Here is a 21924-nt window from a genome sequence, read left to right as displayed (position 1 = left end):
CTCAACTAAATCCTACTGCAAATGGGTATGGGACTTTTTGCCCAAGGCAGCAAAAGCAGTGTGGCCCTGAAAATAACATTCCACAAACAGACGTTAGACTTTCTTCCTGAGAAATGAGAGCAAATACTTTCCCAGATAATAAGCAGAAATGAGTAATTGTAGGTCTTGAGAATGACTTCCAACAGAACTATTCCAGACCTGATATATCTCATTAAGCTTGCATTTAGAAATAACAAATAGCATGTTTATAATCCCAACCAAAACGATAGAGTTCCTTTACACACACCTTCTTTCTGGAATAACAACTTCAGACTTCTTGGAGAAAGGGGAGTGCATCTTTCAGAACTTAGGAAAGTTTCTTACACAATTGTGTCACAACCTACTTGTAAGTCCTTGAGAATGCAACGAACCTTCTGCCTCTTTATCACTCCTATGTTTGCAGAACATTTATTTGTATGGATCAAAATTTCCCAGGTTAGACAGTAGTGACCGTCTCATTGTAAATGGCTACAGTTACAGGAACCCCACTGAGAACAAAATATGTAACACATGCTTACTCAAAGAAAGAAGAGCTGCAGTACTTGACTCAGTTTCAAGGCTAATTTTGAGTCTGCTTACTATCGTGTCCGTGACACAGCTGAAGCAAACGCCAAGGAAAAGAGCATGTAAAGAAGCACACAGACAGCACAAGTCTTTGGTGCTATGCACAGTCAGCTTCCAGCAATCCATCACTTCAGGGACATGAAAACCACACCTTAAATCAAGGTCCTTCACTGTTTTTGTGTTTGCTTCATTAATACTCAAATGAATTCCCCATTAATAAAGTTGTTCAACTCAGTCGTATGCTTTGCTCTCTACAACATTCGGAGCTGTGTTTCAAAACTAAAGTTGTATTGAGGAGAGATCTACTACTTTCATTCAGTTGCTCTCGTTTTTCTGTTCCAATAAGCACTGAATAACTATTCTCCAGTTAGCTTTCTCACAAAGTTTTGTGATTTCAGACCTCCTTCAGTTTTCCCTCTCTTCCAAGCTGCAATTTCCCAGTCTATTTTTTCCCTGATTATATAGAGGTACTTCACTAACTTCATTGACTCCTATTTCCTTTTATCCTGCCTGAGGTGGAGAAGGATCTAAATGACACAAACACTCAACATCTGAATGCGTCAGGGATTTATGAGGTAGATCACATCTGCTTTGTTCTCAGCTCTTGACTTGAGCAATTCACTTTAAAGCCATTCTAACAACTTTGAATTTGCCTTTTTGACTGCTTGGAACTGTTTGCAGAGCAATAGTGAGAATGTTTTCCCTCCTGCCCTCAACCCATACCAATAATGATCATTCAGATCCATCACCGCCTATGTACAGATAGTGTGTTCTTCCCCATTTCCACTACTTTAAAATTCAACGCTGATAAATGCAAATAATTTTAATCACACAAATCGAGATCTTTTTGCACTTCTGCATTGGTTACTAGAGAAACAAAACCTAGCTAAGTAATTTTGTACTATCAGCAAACTGTCATCCAGCTCCTCACTTTCTCTTGGGGAATTTTATTTGTCCATATTCAGTAGAAAAAGGCTCACAAAACCTTTAGAGCTGTCTCAAGTGCATTGTTTAACAACTCTGGCACTGAAACAATGGAAAACATTTCACCCATTTTCCTCCTGCTTTAGATTAGTCCCTGCAGAGCAGGCTGCCTCCTTCTGCAGCAAGGGAGAGGCAGAGGAGGAGTAGGTGGGGCAAACAACTGGAAGCAGGAGCATAGCTCATACACTGCAGCCAGCAGCAACACCGTTGAGTGGGAGGGACGGTGGAGCCAGATTCAACTGTGAAGAAATGCACGACCTTGGAGAAAGAGCTGGGCTGAAAGGGAGTGAACAACACAGAAAAATAAGACCAAAACAAAAAGACTGGTTGAGGGGAAAACAAAGAGCAAAGTCAGAAAAGTCAGGGGTTTAAGAGGTGCACAGAAAAGCATTCAAGATAGCAAACCACACCCCTAACCTTGGCAGAAAGTCCAAATCCCCAGTCAACCCACTGGCAAATGTGCCCTCCTCCTTTCTTCTTTTAAGCCTTAGTTACTGTGACAGGAGGGCTTGTATGACAGCATGCTAACGTCTGTGGTGCGAGCAGGAGGTCAGAAAGAAGACAGAAAATGAGACATAAGGAAAGGAAGGCACTGCAGGAAAAAAAAAAAAAGAAAAAGAAAAGAGAGGAGGTATAAGGAAGAAGCTTCTGTTTTCAGGATAGACAACAGAATAATATGTAGTAACTGCCATTCTTTTTTCTTTAGAGCATGACCTTCAAGAATAAAATTAGCCAGGTTTATACAGAAAGGGAAGAGAGAAAAAAGCAAAAGGCTCAAAGAAAATGTCAAGGGCAGTGTAAAGAATCTGGATTGAATATACATGATACAATTATTCTGTAGAAATGGAGAAAACACTTGCGAAAGCAGGTGCTGAATCTGCAGAAACCAATTGTAAAATTTCATTATAAGCATTAGTAGCACACAAACAGAGCAGCAAAAGTAGTAAATATTGCTGCTGACAGACCCTGTGATAGAGTAGGGAAACAAAGAGAATCAAAAAGTACATCAACAGAGGAAAAGCCAGAATGGGAGAATATGAGCAGTCGTGAACTCTTATACACCAGAAATCATAAGGAAGTCTAAGCAGCCAAACGTGAAGGGTATATCATGCTCCAAGGCATTATACAACACGCACACCAAAAAGTTTAGAATAGGAATTTAAGAGACAAGAGTGTTTGACATGAACAACAAAAGAACAGCCCTGCTAGTGAACACGAGCATTAGTATCTACCCTGACTTCAGAGGCAAATACAAGCTAATGCTTACGGCTAAGAGACCAGATACATCATCTGCATTAAATCACAGAGGATGGAACACAGAAGAGTTCACAAAAGAACCAGGAACCTGAGTCAGAAGAAAGATAACAAGCAAAAGAGTTCAAGTTACATGCAAGTAGGCTGGTAAAAAGGATTTTTAAAAATTCCTACAAATGATATTTCTCCTTACTCAGACCGCAAATGTTTTACAATGGTTACTGAAATAACTGAATGTCATAAGACATTTTGTCCCAATCAACATGTCACTACTATACAATAGGATAACTCAGCCAAATACTCTAAGAAGTGCAACATGTATTTTGTTTCCACTCATTATGATATTTTCCACAGTAAGATAAAAATCAAAACAGCATGCCCTTTATCAAGCCTTATAAAAAGAGCACAGGTCAAGGATTCTTCCTTTATCCCATTTTTTGCCAAGAGAGAAAACATGTTTCTGCAACGCTCTTCCGAAAAAAAACATAGAATAGATCTTTTATATTTGGCAAGAAGCATGGAAAAGTTCAGGCAAGAGGCCAGATGTTTTGTTAAAAATGTGTAACGGTATGATTTAGCTTTGCTGAGGACCCACAAATCGTGCCCTGAGAGCCTGGTCCCAATGCCCTCTGTTCTTACTTAGTATCCAGCAACACATTTTATTCCAAAGGTATAAAAACTGTATATAAACAGCCCCCAAAAAAACTCTTATAAAAGACACAAGTAACTTTTACTAACCTATGCTGTAAAGACTGCAGTAATCTCTGCCACCATCCAAAGGCATATTAATACTGTACATGAAGTTACTTTAGCACAACTTCTGCCAGAATTGAGATGGGAGCTGCATTGAGAGTGTTCTGGCACTCCTTGTTCCACACCACCCCTTCCCATCACATCTTTCCTCCTCTTTGTCCTTCTTGAAACATTAGCATCATCTGCTTTTCCCACTAAACACATGCTACGTGCCCATTTAATCAGACCTAGAAGGATATTGTGTATATGCCTGTTTGGCTCCTATTTTTGCCACAGCTTCGTATGGCACAGTCCTCATCACAGTTCTGCCACACAACATCCAATCTCAGAGCAGACTTCAAGGCCCTCTGTCCCTTATTCCACTCTGAATGTCCTCTTACCCCACCACCCTCAGATTGTTAGGTACTTCAAAAGAATGAAGTAAATTATCATGATTTTACACTGGCTCAGTGGAGCAAAAAGACTCAATAATAATGAAAGAGGCATTACAAAGACTAAACGGAAAGACTGCATGACACTGAAGCAAATACAATGATAAATGGAAGTGCAAAAAGGAGCACTAATGAATGCTATTTCATAAATGACATTTTTCAAAAACCTCACTTAGAAAAAGGCAGGCAAGGAAGATTTCTTGCTTTACATTTTCTTTACTATTTATAGCTTACGAATTGGACTGCATGCAACAACAGAGCAATTAGCTTAAACTCTACCGATATTCTCACTGGTGATAATTGGTTGCTTCTTTTAAGAACATCTGTTCCATCTTCCTTAAGAAACGAGGAGCAGACCCTGTTACCTAGACAACAGAATCCTTCTGAGCATCACACACCAAAAGGGTAGCATCAACTTAAGTCACACTTCTTATTCCTTCTCCCTGTGGCTCCATTATCACTGGTAGCATAATCAGATGTCTTCACTTCTTAAGATGAAATCCCTATTTATCAGATCACAAACTCAGGCCCACTTTCACATGCACATTTTACTGTCCTTCAGCTGAGCAACAAACAGTTTGAGGCCTTGTTCACAGGCAGTCTACAACCACCATGACCATTACACTGTCAACCTGAAAATGCTGCAGAGTATTTTGGAGCAAGTCCTTTCAAATACAGAAATTTCAGCTCAGTTCCCTTGAATGTGGCCCAGAAACAGTCACCTTTGCCATTATGCCTCCAGATTACTGAAGATATCCAAGTGCTGCAGGGACCCATCCCATAATGGTGCCCACTAGTGTCCTCCAGTCAACACAATGGAGAGTAGCAAAGGTTAATCTACCTTCAGAGGATACCTTCTGTTGCCTAAGCAAACTCACCACAATTTCATAAATACTGATGAAACATTAGCAATAATTAAGTGTACTAGATGACATATTCCTTCACATACTTCAGTTACGTGGATGATTATTTTCCCTTTCTTCCCTCACTTGCATGCGATGGAGGACCAATGAACACTGAAAGTCAAATGATGAAACAAATAAACTGAGCAGTCAAAAGAAAAGATAGCTCACTGGGCAGAAAAAGCTGCAAAACAAACACCACCAACCCACTACTTTCCTTAAATTCATTCAGAGCACTTCATTCTCCAATGGCAATGCCTTGAACTTGTTTCTCTCCTTCACCTTCTTCCTCTCTTGACTGGATGAAGAGGGACCCATATCCTCAAATGCATACGTAACTGCCTCTGGTCAGTTCTGTAGGAGAACTTCACAGCTCTTATGTTTGTTTTCGCACATGCAATAGTAATCAGGCTCAGGGTATGTGCTACAGGCTCAAAACGAATTAGTCAATACACTAGAGTCAATAGCACTAGGAACTTGCAAGTAACAACTATTAAAGCAAAATACAGACAATCAGTTCACCACAGACCACACATTAGAACTGAACACTTTAGGGCCTTACTAAATTCAATAATTCAGCCCTAATTCAAACATGCTGGTACTTTTTAGGAAAGCTCTCAAGTTATATTCCCACATATTTACACTAGCATGCAGAACAACACAGAAATAATTACATGAGCATCTGATAAGCAAGTAGATACCATTTTGAACATCCCTTAAAGTAACCAGGAGTATTAATCAGAGAAGATTGGGTTTGCTCATTTTGCAGACTTTGCATTGCGGGTATTTCAGGACACTTAATTTTATAAGACAGGAATGGAATAAGTTAAAGGAAGGCTTCTGCAGCACCACCTTACAGAGAATCATTTTAGAGAAAGATAACATTGAAGATGATTCAAGTGGAATAGGAATACAAATCTTCAGTCCCGTATGAGCTGAAGAAAAAGAATAATAATTCTGGAAGTACTGAAGGAAGAAAATAGGAATTTGAAAATGGTCTGGATTTGAGACGCCCTAAAGATGGAGAAGTGAAATAAACCATCTGGCCCCAGCCTGAAAATCTGAACAATGGAGATAGCTGAAAACTATTAAAACACAAAGTCACAGAAGAATTCCTTATTGGACTACAGGGCTTTGAGCAAGCTCAGAGAACTTCAGATGGGGAATACTACGAAAGAAAATTTGTTAATGGTAAAAAATTTAAGTCATGTGTATAATACATGGTTATAGCAAGAATGTAAAAGGTTCAACCTCCAAAAGAAAAGTAAAACAGACAAGATAAAGCCCCAGTAAGAACAAAATCACTAATACACAACAAAAATAACATGTCAAAAAGGAAGGGACAATTATTAGCCTGAACAAGAAAGATGTTCAGACGGATGAGAATACTGAACAAATCTTGGAGTTTGGTTAGAGAAACATCATTAATCACAGTAATAAGAAAGTTTTGCAATAGTAGAAGCTCAGAGAAGCAGCCACTGTACTGCTTGCAAATATTAAAGGCATTTGGAGAAAAAGGGGAAAGAAATCAGGGAAAACAGTACAAAAGGCAATTGAGATAAAAAGAAACCAGAGTAATCTAATAAGCAAGTGAAAAAACAGAAAGACAAAGAGAATTAAGAAAAACTCTGCAGGGGCCATGGGATGGGATAAGTCTGTTAGTGCAGAAAGAAAAGGCTTCCTCAAATGACTTCAAGTACTGGCAACCATTCTCATATTTCATAACTTGTCCAAAATTAATTTACTGATAGCTTCCTTTAATACAATGTTCTCATATTCAAAAAATGACATTTTTCCAACAGTAGAATCTGTCAAGTCTACCCTCACTTCAATATCCTTGGGTGACTGAATAGAAAAATGTTCAAGGTCAAAAGCATAATGAATATACATGCATACCCACAAATTTAGTGCGTGTGCTACATACAGGCACAGAGCAGTTTTAGGGAAACATCCTGATGCTGCTAGCAAGGAAGGGACATTTAGCCAGTCAGATGGTAAAATGGAGTAGAGAAAAAAAATCCACGATGCTCACATCTTTTTCCTTTTAAAACCAAAATGCAAATTCAGTAAATTCTATGTACTAAGAACAGAATTCAAGACGATTCATTTGGTCACTACTGTACTGTTAACTACAGTTCACAGTACAGGCTTCAGAAAGCACCCGTGCCTCAAGATCCCCATACAGTAACGTATCAAAGCCTCACAAAGATAAGAAAAGTCTCAGAAAAAAGCAATGAAAGCTGGATTCAAACAAAGCTATTTTTCAACTTACCACAGATAATATACATGCAAAGGTTCACACACACACACACACACACACACACACACACAAAAGATGAAAAACCATACTGAAATTTAGAATGAAATTCAGCAAGGTTAATCAAGTTTCAGTGCAAGTTTTCAATACGTCTTCCCTCCAAAAACAAAGGTGGCTACAAGCTTAAATATAAAACCTACAGCATAAACAACTGTAGACTCAAACTCCATCCATTTAGCCATCAAAAAGTTGAAACCAATGTCAAATGAACTACTGAAAAATAACCTTTTCATTAACATTTGATCAAGATCTACAATTTTCTTTCTTTTTCACAAATGTTCTATTCCTAGTCTAGCCATCTCTAATCTGTATTAGTTTACTCCACGTAGGCACTACTAACTCTATTTTATTTCTGCCTCACAGACTCAGTGAGGCACAAAGAACAAGAACGATGGGCTTCTATATCCAACGTGCATTAGAGAAACACTGATTTTAATAGCTGAAAATGTTTCATCTCTATCCAAGTTAACTGGAAGAACAGTCATAGATGTGACACCAAAAAAAAAAAACCCCAAATTTTAAATGATAATAAGTATAAGTGAAGAGAAAACTAAGGCTACCACCCTTTTAAAATAAGTACTCTGGTGCCCTAACATTCAGTACTCTATATATTAGTAATTAATTTACAGCAGAAAGTCATTTGCATTTTACAGTGCAGGAAAAAAAACCTCAAACAGGCATGGAAAGCTGAGAGTACGCAATGAAAGAATGAGACTCCTCAGGACCAATAAATCCCAGTGAATGGAAGCCCATCCCAAGCATATGTACACAGATGCACACAGTTTGGATAAATAAATAAACAAATAAATAGGAGCAAACAGATCTATGAGAGGTAATGGAAAAACTGAGGCATGGTGGGACAGTTCAAGCAGTTGCTGATGCTGCTAAGGACATATACATCCATTCAGGTAAGACAGACAGACAGCACAGGGAAGGTAGTATTGTCCTGTATATGAAGAATGCGTATTAAAATATATGGAGATTTTGTTTGGGACAGATGATAGGCTTCTCAACAGCTTGCAGGTCAGAAATAGCAGAAAGACCAGTATGAATGCCATGTGGGACTGTGATAGTCACCTGATAAGTACAGAGAATCAAATCGAGTCTTCTGCACACTCCAAGCAAGTTTATGACTCTCAGACTCTGGTCAATATGAGAGACCCTGACCTCTCCTACATTCACTGGAAGAGTAACATAGCAGAGCACAAGCAACCCAGGTGACTTCTGGAGGGCATCAGCAATAACTTCTTGACAGGCTTACTGGATGAGCCAAGGAGAATAGCAAGCAACTATTTCCAAACAATAAAGAACTGGTTGGAAATAGGACACCCAACAGCAGCCTTGGCTGTAGAGCCTGAATGAAGATCTCAAGTAGCAGAGCACAGACCCAGGGCTTCAGGAAAGTGGACTTCAGCTTATTCAGGGGACTGGCCATGGGAGGCAGGCTCTGAAAAGCAAATGAACTCTGGAAAGCTGGCAAGGGTACTTAGAAATACAAGCATCAGTGGCCTGGCTTTAGCCATCGTAATTGTCAGAGCTTCAATGCAAAGTGGGCAGTATACAGACAGGAGGTGAAAACAGGGACGGGCTACACAGAAATAATTTCAAAACATAATCCATGCACGTAAGGATTAAGTCAAGAAAGCAAAATCTAACTTAGAATTGAGCCCCTGCAAGGAACATTGAGGGCAACATGAAGAGCATCTGTTACTATGTTAGTTGTGAAAGGCTGAACTAGAAAATGTGAGACTGTTGCTAAATGAAGCAAGCAATTTAGTAACAGTAACTTAAAACAGAAGAGTCCCACCTTCTGTCCAGAATCCACTACTTGAAAATCAGTCATGAGCTCTCAGTCTGAGGTACCAAAAATGGTCACGTGTAACGTTAAATTAACGAAAGGCATGTTGGAAAATTAAACAAGCCAAGATACTATGCAAACAATTTTACATCTCCACACAAAATAAACTGAAAACAAATTTAAGCTAATTTTGCTCGACTACAGAGAAGGAATAAATGAACAAACAAAAACACAGAACATAAAGAAAAAGAGAAAATAAACAGGATAGAAATTTAGGAAACAAGATTTTTAAAACATACCAGTTGAAGCATTAAAACATATACAGACATGGCTTTGTACATAGACTCAATCTCGATAGTATTTAACAGGTTTTTTAAAATGTCTTTCCTGCATTATCTGCAAGTCTATTCTTCTTTATCCAAGCAATAAAGCAGCATTTGCTTTCAGTGCATTGCTGCCTCCAGCTTAACCTAAAGAGGGTTGGATTTGCTTTGTTCATTCATTTCTGTTGAAGTCACCATCAGTTAGTACTGGATTTGCGCGCATCCGAAAGTATTGCAGATTTCAAGTCAATAGCAAATTGAAAGCGAAAACAACTGAGCCAGAAGAGCACTGAACGCCCATTTTCCCCACTTAACTTCACTGAGAATTTGGATTATATCCTAAATGATGTTAAATAACAGTGTCAGAGAGGCCTCTGGCTCACACTGCATTGGAATGAGGGAACAGCTTTCCTTTTCTTGTATTTAACAAACTTGCTACAAATTTGTCAATGCTTTTTTTCCTGCTGTGAGCACAAAGATACAATGAAAAAAGCCTCTATGAAAAACAGCATTTCAAATAAGGTAGTTAGAAAGCAAGTGTGTTAAAAGCAGTATTTTCTTTCTTTCCCTGCAGTCTGCCCTATTGTTAAACTGCTAAAGGGGACTGGTTGTAGTCAGACAATGGAATTGACTGCCTCCTTCAGATGATGCTCTACTTTTGTTACAACTGCATGACAAAATATTACATTTCAAGCAGTGAAGCCTATTTTCATAAACTGTGAAGTGCATTTATGTGTTGATACAGTCAATTGATAAAACACAAATCTTTCTATTTAGCAAATTTGTTACACGCTTCTTGTCCATTTTTAATGAAGTTAAATTGTTCTTTCAGATAAAATAAATATGGACAAAAAAGTGTCTACGGAACAAAGAGGGAATTTAGGTAAGCCCTCACACACCCTTAAATTACACAGATTAGTCAAGATTAGAGCATGCAACTCAGAAAGCTCTTATTTCTTCACGTGGCATGCAAAACACGAGTTCTCGCATAGCTGAACCAAACCTTCCTTCTAGCTGATTCATACTTATAAAGTCATGATACACAGATACTTCTAGCCAACACACTCTAATTCCCTAATAAAAATCCCTTCAGTTTTTATTTTTAAACTTACACACATTTCATCACCTCCAGCTATTAAAAAAAGAGAGTGGAGTTTCAAAGTTTCCACAAACAAATGCAACAATCTTTTCTAATTAGGAAGCAGAGAATTTATGGTGAGATTCCTACATTGCCAATTATTTTACATAATCATATTATGTTGGCAAGGGGAAAAAGAGTTCTGACATTCAAAAGGAATCTCCTATAGTACATGTACTACTTTTTTTCCTAAACACCTTGTTTTTCCTACAATTGTCTTAAAACTAGGGACTGAAGTTAGAAACATATTTTTCTACATCACAATAAACACTGCAAACTGCTGTGATATTGTAAGACAAGGAAAGGGTCAATACAGCCAAAGTAAAAGACTTGTATGGATTATGAAAATCCATGCAACTGTACTTGAAAAGAGTCAATGGCACTACAAGTTTTCCAAGTGATTTATTTATATCAAAAAGTTATTGTTAGTCCCATACAGCTGATGCTTTCCACATTCTTAACAGAAACAAAGATGGGTCAAACAAGTTAGGCCAGTCTGAACTAGGGTCTCCAATTAAGTAGTTTCACATTTAGCTCATTTATCTAAATGGTTTCCAATTCAAGAGATGAGAGCAGTTTGCAAGTGATGTACAGTGCCTGACAGTGGCAGGAGCAAAGCAGCTTTCCTGGCTCTATCAGCAAGGCATCACCTGGACCCGCAAGCAGCCCTAGACCACAGGATCAGTAGCACTGCTGAGAAACACGGCAAATATGCAAAGTGCAAAAAGACAGAGAGAGTAAGTTTAGCTTGGCTCAGGCTCTGCACTTTGACACCACAGACTCAAAAAGTTGAGAGGAGGATAAGCAGCCCCAAATGAGCTGTTCATTGCAGAACAGCTTTGGTTGGAGGGGGACCTTAAAGATCATCTATTTCCAACCCTCTGCCATAGGCAGGGCTGCCACCCCCCAGCTCAGCTGCCCAGGAACCCATCCAACCTGGCCTTGAGCACCTCCAGGGATGGGGCACCCACAGCTTCTCTGGGCATCCTCTGCCAGTGCCTCACTGCCCTCTGTGTAAAGAATTTCTTCTAAACATCTAACCTAAATCTCCATCTTTCAGCCTAAAGCCATTCCCCCTTGTCCTATCACTATCAGAGTGGGCAAAATGTCAGTCCCCCTCCTGCTTGTCAGTCCCCTTTCAAAAATTGGAAAGGTTGCAATGAGGTCTCCTTCACTCTGCTGACCACTCCTCTTGTGATGCAGCCCAGAATGCTGTTGGCCTTCCAGGCTGTAAGTGCACACTGCTGGTTCATATCCAGTTTTTCATCTATCAGGACATTCCAAGTCCTGCTCTCAATGAGTTGTTTTCCCAGTCTGCACTCATATATGGGACTGCCTTGACACAAGTGTAACACCTTGCATTTGGCCTTGTTAAACCTCATTTAAGTTCTCAAGCGTTTACTTCTTGAGTCTCTCCAGGTCCTTTTGAATGGTGTCCCTTCCTTCTTATGTCAGTAGCATCACTCAGCTTGATGTTGTCAACAAACTTGCTGAGGGTACACTCAAGCTCACTATGCTAGTGAAGGTCATGGACAGCAGGGAGGCAATAGGAAAAATGTAAAAGCAAAGGGACAGAGCCCTTACTCAAGAGATCTGACAAAGAGAAAAAGTTTAGAAAACAACATTTAACCAAAAAGGCTTTTAGAGCCCTGCCCACCCACAGGAACTGGGGAGCCCAAAACATTCGTACCCTCTAGCACTTTGTAATATACATTGCATCAATAGGCAAAACGCCTGAAAATAATTTGTGCATGCTGAATTGTTTGAATGAGCTTTCAGTACCTCATTTAACATTAGTCTGAATTATTTTAGCCTGTCCCCATAAATGCCAGTAGGAACACAAAGGCCAGCGAGTGCTCCCACCAGCATCCCACAGTGTGCTGGCACCATGTCAAGGTCTCCCAGAATGAGCAGCCTCTGGCAGCTTCACCAACAGCCAGCACACACAGGCACAGGATGCAGCAGCTGAAATGATTACACATCCCAGATCCCAAAATACACAGAGGACAGAACTACAACCATTCAGACCACTCATAAGCAAGTCTAGGTATAAAACGCTGCTGTTCTGTGGCTCTACTTTTCCCTATTAAACCATCTGTAATAGTCTCATTTTTTCCCCTGCATTAAAAAAAAAAAAAGCTTCTGAGCTATGAAAAAGAAAGTGCTGATACAGAAAAGTCCAATGAAGCTTAGAATTAAGATCACTATTTACAGAAAAGATGGCTAGAAATGACAATTTATCCTTGGAAGAGATGAAATTCACAGTGTTGGCAGGAGAGAGAAAAGCCAGACAGACCCAGGAGCTGACAGGAAGCCTCCTAGCACTAACTCAAGTCAATGGTTCGAGGGAAAAGAAACCTTTACTAGTTGTCATCTGCCTACAAGCTATGCATTAGGAATAAATGTGACTTTATAAAAAGACACTCTTCAGCTTTTCATTTTTGGGGTTAAAAACAATTTCAGAGCAAGACCACACACACTGTGGTAAAAGTGACTTACTAACATTCATTGGCTTCCAGGACATTTTACTGCTATATTTACTACACGGTGCTGTCTCAAAAAAAAAAAAAAACAAACAAAAAAAAAAAAAAAAAACAACCAGCCACCACCCACCAACAAATGGAACACACTAAGAACACTGACTGTTGAGTGTTTTTGAGAAAAATCAAATTTACTTTTGATTTCTCACTGAATTTTTTTGGATGTGCAATCAGCCAGGTAACTGCTATAAATACTAGATGAAATACATACCTTGGTGGCAAACAGATCAGAAAAAACTTATGGGGACAAGAGATCAGACCTTTCAGAAAATTCCCAATTGCTTTGCTTAAGACACCTAATTTCAATGACCACTCAGGAACAGTAGCTGTGTCCAGTAAGTGGAGACTTCAGAACCTCTCTGGGAAACCTGTGCCAGTACTCAGTTAAAAAACAAAAAACAAAAACATGTTGTGGGAGGTTTTTTGTGCTCAGAACTAATTTCATGGATTTTAATTAGTGCCCATTGCCTTCTGTCTTGTCCATGGGCACCACGAAGTCTGACTCCCATTTCTTTGAACTTTTCCTTCAGGGTTTTATACATACATAAGATTCCCCCCTCAACCCTTCTCTTCTCCGGACTCAATAGTACCAACTTTCCCAGTCTTTCCTCATATAAAAGATGCTCCAGTCCTTTAATCATCTTTATCATTCATGCTCCAGGTCTCTCTTGTACTGGAGAGCCTAGGACTGGAACCAGTTCTCCAAGTAAGACCGCACCAGTGCTGAGTAGAGAAGAAGGATCACCTTCCCCAGCCTGCTGGCAATATTCTGCCTAATGCAGCCTAGGATGCTGTCAATCATCTTTGCCCTGAGGATGCCTTGCTGGTTCATGGTCAGCTTGCTGTCCAACAAAGCCTTCTTTGCATAGTTACTTTCCAGGCAGCCGCCACCCACATGTACTGGTGCCTGGAGTTGTTTCACCTCTGTGTGAAACTCTGCATTTCTCTTTGTTGAACTCCAAAGGATTCCTCTCAAATCATTTTTCTACAGCCTGTTGAGGCTCCTCTGAACAGCAGCACAATTCTCTGGCGTATCCACAACTCCTCTATTTTGTTTAACCTATAAACTTCTTGAGGGAGCACTCTGTCCCAGCACCTAGCTCATTAATGAAGGCTGTGATGCAGCTTTACGCTGTGCTCACACCTTTCAGAATCCAGAACTCCATCATCTCTTCCAAATAAGCCAAATAATGCAATAAGCCAATAATACAGAAGCCTCCCAAATCGTTCACAATCGGAATTTTTCTACTGATTTTCAGATTAGCCCATACCACCGTTCAGCCCTTAGTTTCTGCAGTTCCTCATGTGAAATTCAACATAAATTTGAGTGAATTAATCACTAACTCCTTCATATTTTCCAGCTTTACTTTTCTAAATGTTCATGCCTGAAGCCCAGCAAGAACACGTCTCTCAAGAACACACAAATAGTTGGCATTTCAATTACCTGCAGAGCATACTCTACTCACAGGGAAGAAATTAGAGCCTCTTTTGGATACAACTATTATCACATAAGAATCTCCTCTAGCATTTCAACACTCCAGTACAACAGAACTGGCTGCAATATGGATTCCTGCTTCAGGAGGGTCATAGAATGGTTTGGGTTGGAAGGGACCTTTAAGATCACCTTTCCAACCCCCTGCTACAGGCAGCAGACACCTCCCTCTAGACCAGTTGCTCACAGCCCCATCCAGCTTGGCCTTGAATACTTCCAAAAAGAAGGCATCCACAGCCTCACTGGGCAATGTGTTCCAGTGTCTCGCCACCCTCACAGTAAAGAATTTCTTCATCATCCTAGTCTAAATCTACCCTCTTCTAGTTTAAAACCACTTCCCCCTGTCCTGTCACTAACTGCTCTAACAAAAAGGTCCCTACCCAGCTTTCCTGTAGGCCCCCTTCAGGTACTGGAAGGCCACTATAAGGTCCCCTCAGAGACCTCTCTGCAGGGGTGAAGAGAAGATATCATCCTGCAGTTTCAAAAAAAAATAAAAAATGTAATAATCACTCACCCCAGGAGCTAGTAGACTTATTCTGAGTATTTAGGCAAGACTACATACAAACTAGTCTTGAATCACAGCACTCAAATGCCTTTCAATTCAGTAATATATTCCTCAATCACACAGTCAGTGTCTTCAGGTTACAGAACTACTAAATCATTCTGAACAAAACACAATCAAGTATATCAGTGTTTCTTCATCTGCTGAGCTTACAAAGAACGTTAGTGAGGAGAGAATGAGTGCTAAGTTGGGACTTTTGTTCTTGTGTGTGTGTGTATGTTTGTTTTGGGTTGTTTTGTGTTTTTGTTGTTGTTTTTTTGTTTTTTTGTTTTTTTTTAAGTTAAATGTCAGAAGAACTATACCCATGACATTTTAAAACCACTTCTTTTCAGGCCAATATTCCTTTCTTAATCAGTAAACGTTACACTTTTAAACACAAGATTAACAATTAATGCATTAGTTATAAATCTCCTTCTCTTTGTGGAAAATACCTTTGATCCTTCCTGTTTGCTAGAAAAATAACCACTTTTCCAACTATTTCACCTTTACCTTTTACATATTTCTAATATTTGACAACCCTGAAATTTCATTGAGGCAGGCAGTGATCTGCTACTTATCCCCAGTTATAGAGTTTTACTATGAAGTCTGGAGAAGAATAAAATAACATCCAAGGAAGAATTAAAAGAGTAACTATTGAGAGGATCTAAACAATTTATAGAGCTGTTATTTGCACAAAACTTTAACAATTTAAAAACAAATAGTTAAGGAATGAAATGATATATGGTCAGAGGACAAAGTAATCTGACACTATTGACTCACAATGTTGTGTCTGACAGAGCCAGCTCCATACCACAGTGCTATCATGACAAAAGTCTCCTTTGGACTATATTCCACACACTGATTCTTGTCTTCTGTCTGTTTTAAATCATATCACTACAGAGACAAAGAAACTGAAAAATACTTCACTGCTGTCAAAACAGACTTAGGCAGAAATATTAGCAAAAAGGCCACCGGGTAGATTTTGTGTAAAGCAATCAACAGCAATGGAGCCACCTCTCAAATCCCTAAGTGACCTTGACCTTGCAGCGACAAGCACTTCAAAAGGACAGCATTTTTATCTGCTATGGCTCTTGACACAGAATTACTGCGTGCACTGTGCTAAACACAGTACTGCTCAGTTTGTGAATATCACTAATTTCTAATGCTTCACAATGCACTGAACACCTGAATACTGTATATCTGTGCAACAGTACCAGTTTATAAAAAGCTGCAGGCACAAATGGTGCCTTATATTTCAAAAGCCCTCAGCATACTGACAGCATTCAAAGAAGGTAAATATTTAATCAAGCAAATGCACTTATTTTGTAATGCAGGAAATTCTTGCACTGAATTTTACTCATTATCCAGCATTTCAACAGTACTGCATATTTTCAGTCAGAACTTGCTCTTGAAATATTTTTGATCCTCACAGAAAAACACCTAATTCTTACCAACTTTGAAGGAGTTTAAATAAACACATGTACGTATGAGCACTACTGTGCCAATTTTTTTCCCCTTAAGATACATGTAATAAAAATACAAGTAAAGCTGTTTTTATTTTGCTATGAAACTTCTCTGTACTTAGCAAAGCAAAAAAGGAACGAGGAGAACAAGCTGTTATCAGGTACGAAACCATTAGTCTGACATAAAATACGTTGTTAGCAAGCTGACTTGTAATGACAGTTGTAATCTTTCAAAACCATTTTCTTACAAGTCATTTTAAAAACCACCCAGTTTTGAAACAAACCTTGATTAGAAGGGTCACATTTATTTCCTTCTCAACACAAAAGCATGCAAGACAAAATACCAGAGAAGGCCATTACCATTAACCTAGCGAGAATGTCTCTTTCCACACACCAGAAAAGAATTTGTTATTTACAAAGTATTTTAAGAAAAGCTCATGTCTGATTAACTTTCATACTTGCATACTTCAAGGAAAACACTTACATAATCTTACTGTAGAGAAAATTAAAATACCTGTTGAATAAGAATGTCATTAAAAATAGTTTTGTTTAAGTACACTTACTGCAATCTCTCTACAGGCTGACATGGATATCCCTGTACCTTCAATTTGCTTCAGTGCATACTCCTTTTCATCTTTCCTGTACAAAAAAAAAAAAAAAGAATCTTTTTAGCTCTGATGTATGTCATATCAATAATACAAGTTCTAAATCAAGAAGCTACAGGTATCTTTTTTTTTTTGCATAAACTATACTTATTCAAGGCTTAAAGGCTTCCCTTTAAATACAGATTTCAACTACTACAAACAAAACCTGCTTCATAAATAAATGTTGCTAACCTGTCTCCACCTCTCTCTAAACGATAACAATAACTGCAAATAGATCTACAGATGGTTTTGGAGACTTTTCCTATAATTCTCAGATAGTGGCTATCATAAAGAAGCAGCACAGTCACATCACATGCCTGGAAAACTCCCCTGAAAGTATCTAGAAACTACAAGGATTTTACGTGATTTTATGAGCCACTGTCAATCAAGTTTTAAATTAAAACATAATAGCATGCCAAAAGTGAAATGTGAATTTCACCAGGCAAGTCTGCATTTGCCAGACCCAAAGTACAGGACTCTTGCTGAGTGCCTGCTATCACAGACCCCTACACATTATATGGAACTCCACACTCTGAAGTGCAAAGTTGAAGAACATGAAACAACTGCAGTTTGTAGCAGGTTGCAGGAAAGCAAACAGAACAGGCAAACGAGTAGTATGTAGGTCACTCTGAAAGTAATGCCTCCCATTTATTTCCATGGAAACTACAACAGACACAGAGAGCACAGTAACACCATATAATAGAGCAAATTCTCAGCTACAAAACACGATTTTTCAACACAGTCACCACCTTTAGCTATGCATTTCTGACAGTGATGAACAAGAGCCTGTATGCTGAGCTACTAGCAGTCTACACCAGCTGAAGTGATCTGTCACCACTGTCACTGTCACCACTCCCGAAACGCAGCACCCACCACCTCACATCCACTGTTTGGTCTCAACCAATGTTCAGCAAGTGTTAACAAATGACAGCAGAAGCAATTTTTTCCACATGGAGGAACTCAATAACACACCTCAATAACACACCTCTTCTTCATACACTTCAGACTGTCCCTCTGCTGCCATTGATCACCCGGCAACAGCACATAATGGAATACTGGCAGGAAGGTTCACCCTCTACTGCCATACCACCAACACCCACCTCTGACATCACAGGCCAACATAATAAAATAGGAGGTATTGCTTTCAGAGCAGCTCTCATGATACAACATTATCTCCTTAATGCTCATGGAAAGGTTCAGTAGGATTAAGCAGCAATAAGTGGGTGTTTAAAAAGCACCATTACCCATGGTACTTATGCACTTATATTGGCTCACCAATTACAATTTCTGGACAATTCAGTAACTCGCAATCTCCCAAATTCCCTACAGCAACTTTCCCTTCTTTTCAGTCCCACACCATTTCATTTTACTACCCAGAAAAACTAAATTGCTCTCAGCCTAGGGGGTAAAAATTTAAACCAACGTTGCTGCTCGTTCCAGAAGCATTTCAATCTATGCTATTTTAAGAACAAACAACGTTTCAACAAAATAAAATAAAAACCTGGTGATGGGAGTTACCCCTCAAAACTTCCTGACTGTACTCCAGGTTTCTGAGCACAAGGCTCCTCGAGGCCTACCAGCAACAATTCAGAACCTCTCGTTACAAAAATCCATTGTGGTACCAGGCTGTAACCTCGTCCTTCAGCTCATGCTTTCTTCCCTGGCCAATAAAGATAACATTTTAGTTTGTATAGTGCAAAGGAGAATGCTGTCCTGTCCCCACAACATTTTACTCAGTTGGCTTTATTTCCATTTACAGTATTCAATGCAGGAAATGAAATTATGATTATTTCACCTTCTGGTAACACTTCCAGTTTTTCTTTTCCACAGGCTTTTTAAAAAATTACCCAGTACACTTTAGAAAGGCACAGTTCAGATGATTTAGAATAATTAAAACATTTTAAGGGCATCACACTGTCTTACCTACTGCAATTGTATTTCAGAGTAGTCCCATCAGATGAGAAACTTTTACATAAAAGGCAATGGAAGACTAGAAACAATTTGCCCAAGATCATATGGAGAAAAAAAACAAGGACCTTAAAATTGCACATGATTCAGACTATTGTTTTATCTATATTGTTCAAATCCTTAAACTTTTAGCGATGGACTCTCTTGAATTCACATTTAATTTAACATACATACCAAATCCATTATTAATTATCCACATAAAAGAACTGGCTTGGAAGCCTATAAATCACACTGAAACTGCAGTTGTGACTATTACATCAGTTAATACAGACATTAACATTATACTGTATTTAAGAAAATTGTTATTTGTATAAATGCATGGCACTGCAAATTAAAAAAAAAATCATACAGCATCCTGAAATACACAATAAAAACATTGCAGTATCTAGCCAGGAAAAAAAAAAAAAACTAACAGAAAATAACAATTTACTTCTGTAAGCAACATTCACAGAATAACTGTGACTTTGCAGGACAAAGCCTGGGAAAGCTACACAGCTCAGTGTCCTTAGAAGAGAGTACTGGGGTAACACCATATCCTACAGACAGCTTGTTACACATTCTTTAATTGTTGCCACACAGCATAAAGTTCAGCAGTCAGCCAGAGATCAACCCAATTACAAACTTCTTTCCCTCCACTGAGCAAAGGTAAAGGCATGACACCAAAGTGCACCTAGAAATTAACTGAAAAATCCTCCATGGTCTGTAGATCACTAAGTATTGCAGGAACAAAGCCACTACGTGGATCACATCTGGCACTGGCTAACAGGCACACGCCACTCACAGCTACAGAGCACATGGCCACAGCCTCTTAAGAAGGTATTAGCAGCAGTAAAAGTGAAAAGGTCTAGAATTAACTGGAAAAGGTATTCTAATCCTTCCAGAAAGGAAGTGTTCTTACACTTCGCTCTTTCCTATGCAGTAGAAGTACCCATTAGTCTAAAAGAATTAAGAGACAAAAAAAATCAGCACGCACTGTCACTATAGTACACATTCTTCAGCAAGCAGGGAAGTCATTTTCTGTTATTCTTTTCCTCTCCCCGTACCAAGCCTGATGCAGCCAGCAGCTCAGCCAGCTCCTTTTTGCCGCACTGCAACCAGCCACAAATGAAAGACATCGGGAATCTACATGTTGATCTTCATTTACTTCTACAGAACAGTATCCATGTTGAATTTCAATAAATATATGTTATTCAATTAAAGTCATGGATGAGACGACCAAATTTCTGCCTCATTTTCCAGTGGTGGGAAGTTCAGCATCTCAGTAATGCCTGTGGGCTCGCTATGCAGCTGGCCTGCCTGCTGATCCATCCCTGGGAGCTTGGTAGATTTCACTGTGCTGCAAGCAGAGCAGCACACACGTATAGGGCACAGGAAAGAATGCAGCAGACACGCACATCCCCTCATGTGCTTGAATTCATGGGGCAGGGTGGAAAGCCAGCCTCCCTAGCAGGCGGTGACTAGACAAGCCCAGTGTCATTTCAGAGTCCTGACATCCAGCTTGCAGTCTCAGTTACCACACACATTCCTCTCCTGGTGTTATCCACACTGCCTGGGAAGATGGTATGGTTCATCACCTACAGGATACACATTCTGACACCACATGGTATCATTTTGAGTGTGGTGATGAACAAGTTTCTATCTTGAATAGAAGCTGTAGGAAGCTTCGTACGTCAGAACATTCCAGCAAGTTTAACAGTCTTTTATGAAGTGCTATAATGCCAGAAATCACACAGAAGCGAGAAACAAACAAAACAAAACAAACAAAAAAAAAAAAAAACACAAGACAGTGCATGCATTTTTCCATGGCCCTAAAAAGAAAATACAACAGCAATTACAAACACGTGCTCAAAGTTGACAGACAAAATAGGACAAAGTGTTTAGAAAAATTTATTTAACAGTAGGCATGAGTGATGTGTAAAATGATATACAGACTTAACTGAAGTCAAGACCAAAACCAGTTGCAATTACATTCTTCTGCCCTCTAGAATTAAAGACACTATTTTTACCTCTAGAACAGAGATGGTACCTTATCAGGTTATATTCATGAGCACTTTTGGAACAAAACTCCACATTTCTAGCATGATGCTTTGGAACCATACTGATCAAATGGAGCCTCTTGGTTTTTACTAGCAGACCTGAACAAACTTTTTGCGTGCAATGGCTGCAACACCAGATCAGAAGTCTTAAATTTGAGATGTGAGAAACAAAGTTTGCATCTCTTCTCCAGCCACATACCTAAATAAAACTGGGAGTGGCAGAGGGAGGAGGAAACAAACCTACAGCAAAAAATAGTTTTTACTATGCAATGCAAAAACAATTAGAGAGAAAACAGAATCTCCAACCTTGATTCAAGTACACACAAGGAAAACACTCTTAAGAACAGAACACACTGCACTGCATCTCTGGGTCTTCCGTCCCACCACATCTTCATAATATCAATTTTCAACAAGGGGCCCGAATGCTACACAGTTTATCAGTCTGTTGATGACCACAGAAGTCTGTTAGCTCTCCCTCCAGACATCCCTGATGATGTCAGCAACCTGTGCTTATGCATGCAGTCACACCAGAAGGCAGCACTTCTCTTTACTCTGCTATTTCCAAGACCTGGAGCTCAAACATGAAGCCTTTCTGTCGTCTATGAACATACCAGAAGAGGCAGGGAAGGCAACATAATTTTAGAGATCACCCTTCCCAAAACCTAATAATACCAAGCTCCTTAGTGCTAGGCATATCTTCCTCCATCATTTTACAGTATTATCAGGTACTTGCATAA

The 21924-nt window shown here is 39.3% G+C and overlaps 1 protein-coding gene across 2 annotated transcripts in view; it reads right to left on the bottom strand.

The window, feature by feature from the left end:
- The window catches only part of CDK19 (cyclin dependent kinase 19), a 117317-nt gene that overhangs the window by 84633 nt on the left and 10760 nt on the right, over positions 1 to 21924 (bottom strand). Inside the window, exons 1-2 of one of the 2 annotated variants that reach the window (XM_090135888.1) lie at positions 18156 to 18546; positions 17103 to 17178 (exon numbers count right to left, since the gene is read on the bottom strand). In XM_090135888.1, the coding sequence (XP_089992014.1) occupies positions 17103 to 17126 (24 nt within the window). In that variant the 5' untranslated portion in view covers positions 17127 to 17178; positions 18156 to 18546. Of the gene's footprint in view, positions 1 to 17102; positions 17179 to 18155; positions 18547 to 21924 lie in introns of those variants that run through there. The other variant, XM_031611115.2, reaches the window with a different exon arrangement.

This window comes from Phasianus colchicus, chromosome 2, assembly GCF_987193195.1.
Source record: "Phasianus colchicus chromosome 2, bPhaCol1.hap1.1, whole genome shotgun sequence".
NCBI classification, from domain to species: domain Eukaryota; kingdom Metazoa; phylum Chordata; class Aves; order Galliformes; family Phasianidae; genus Phasianus; species Phasianus colchicus.
Note: the sequence above shows the minus strand (reverse complement) of the source record. Positions and strands in the feature narration are given on the sequence as shown.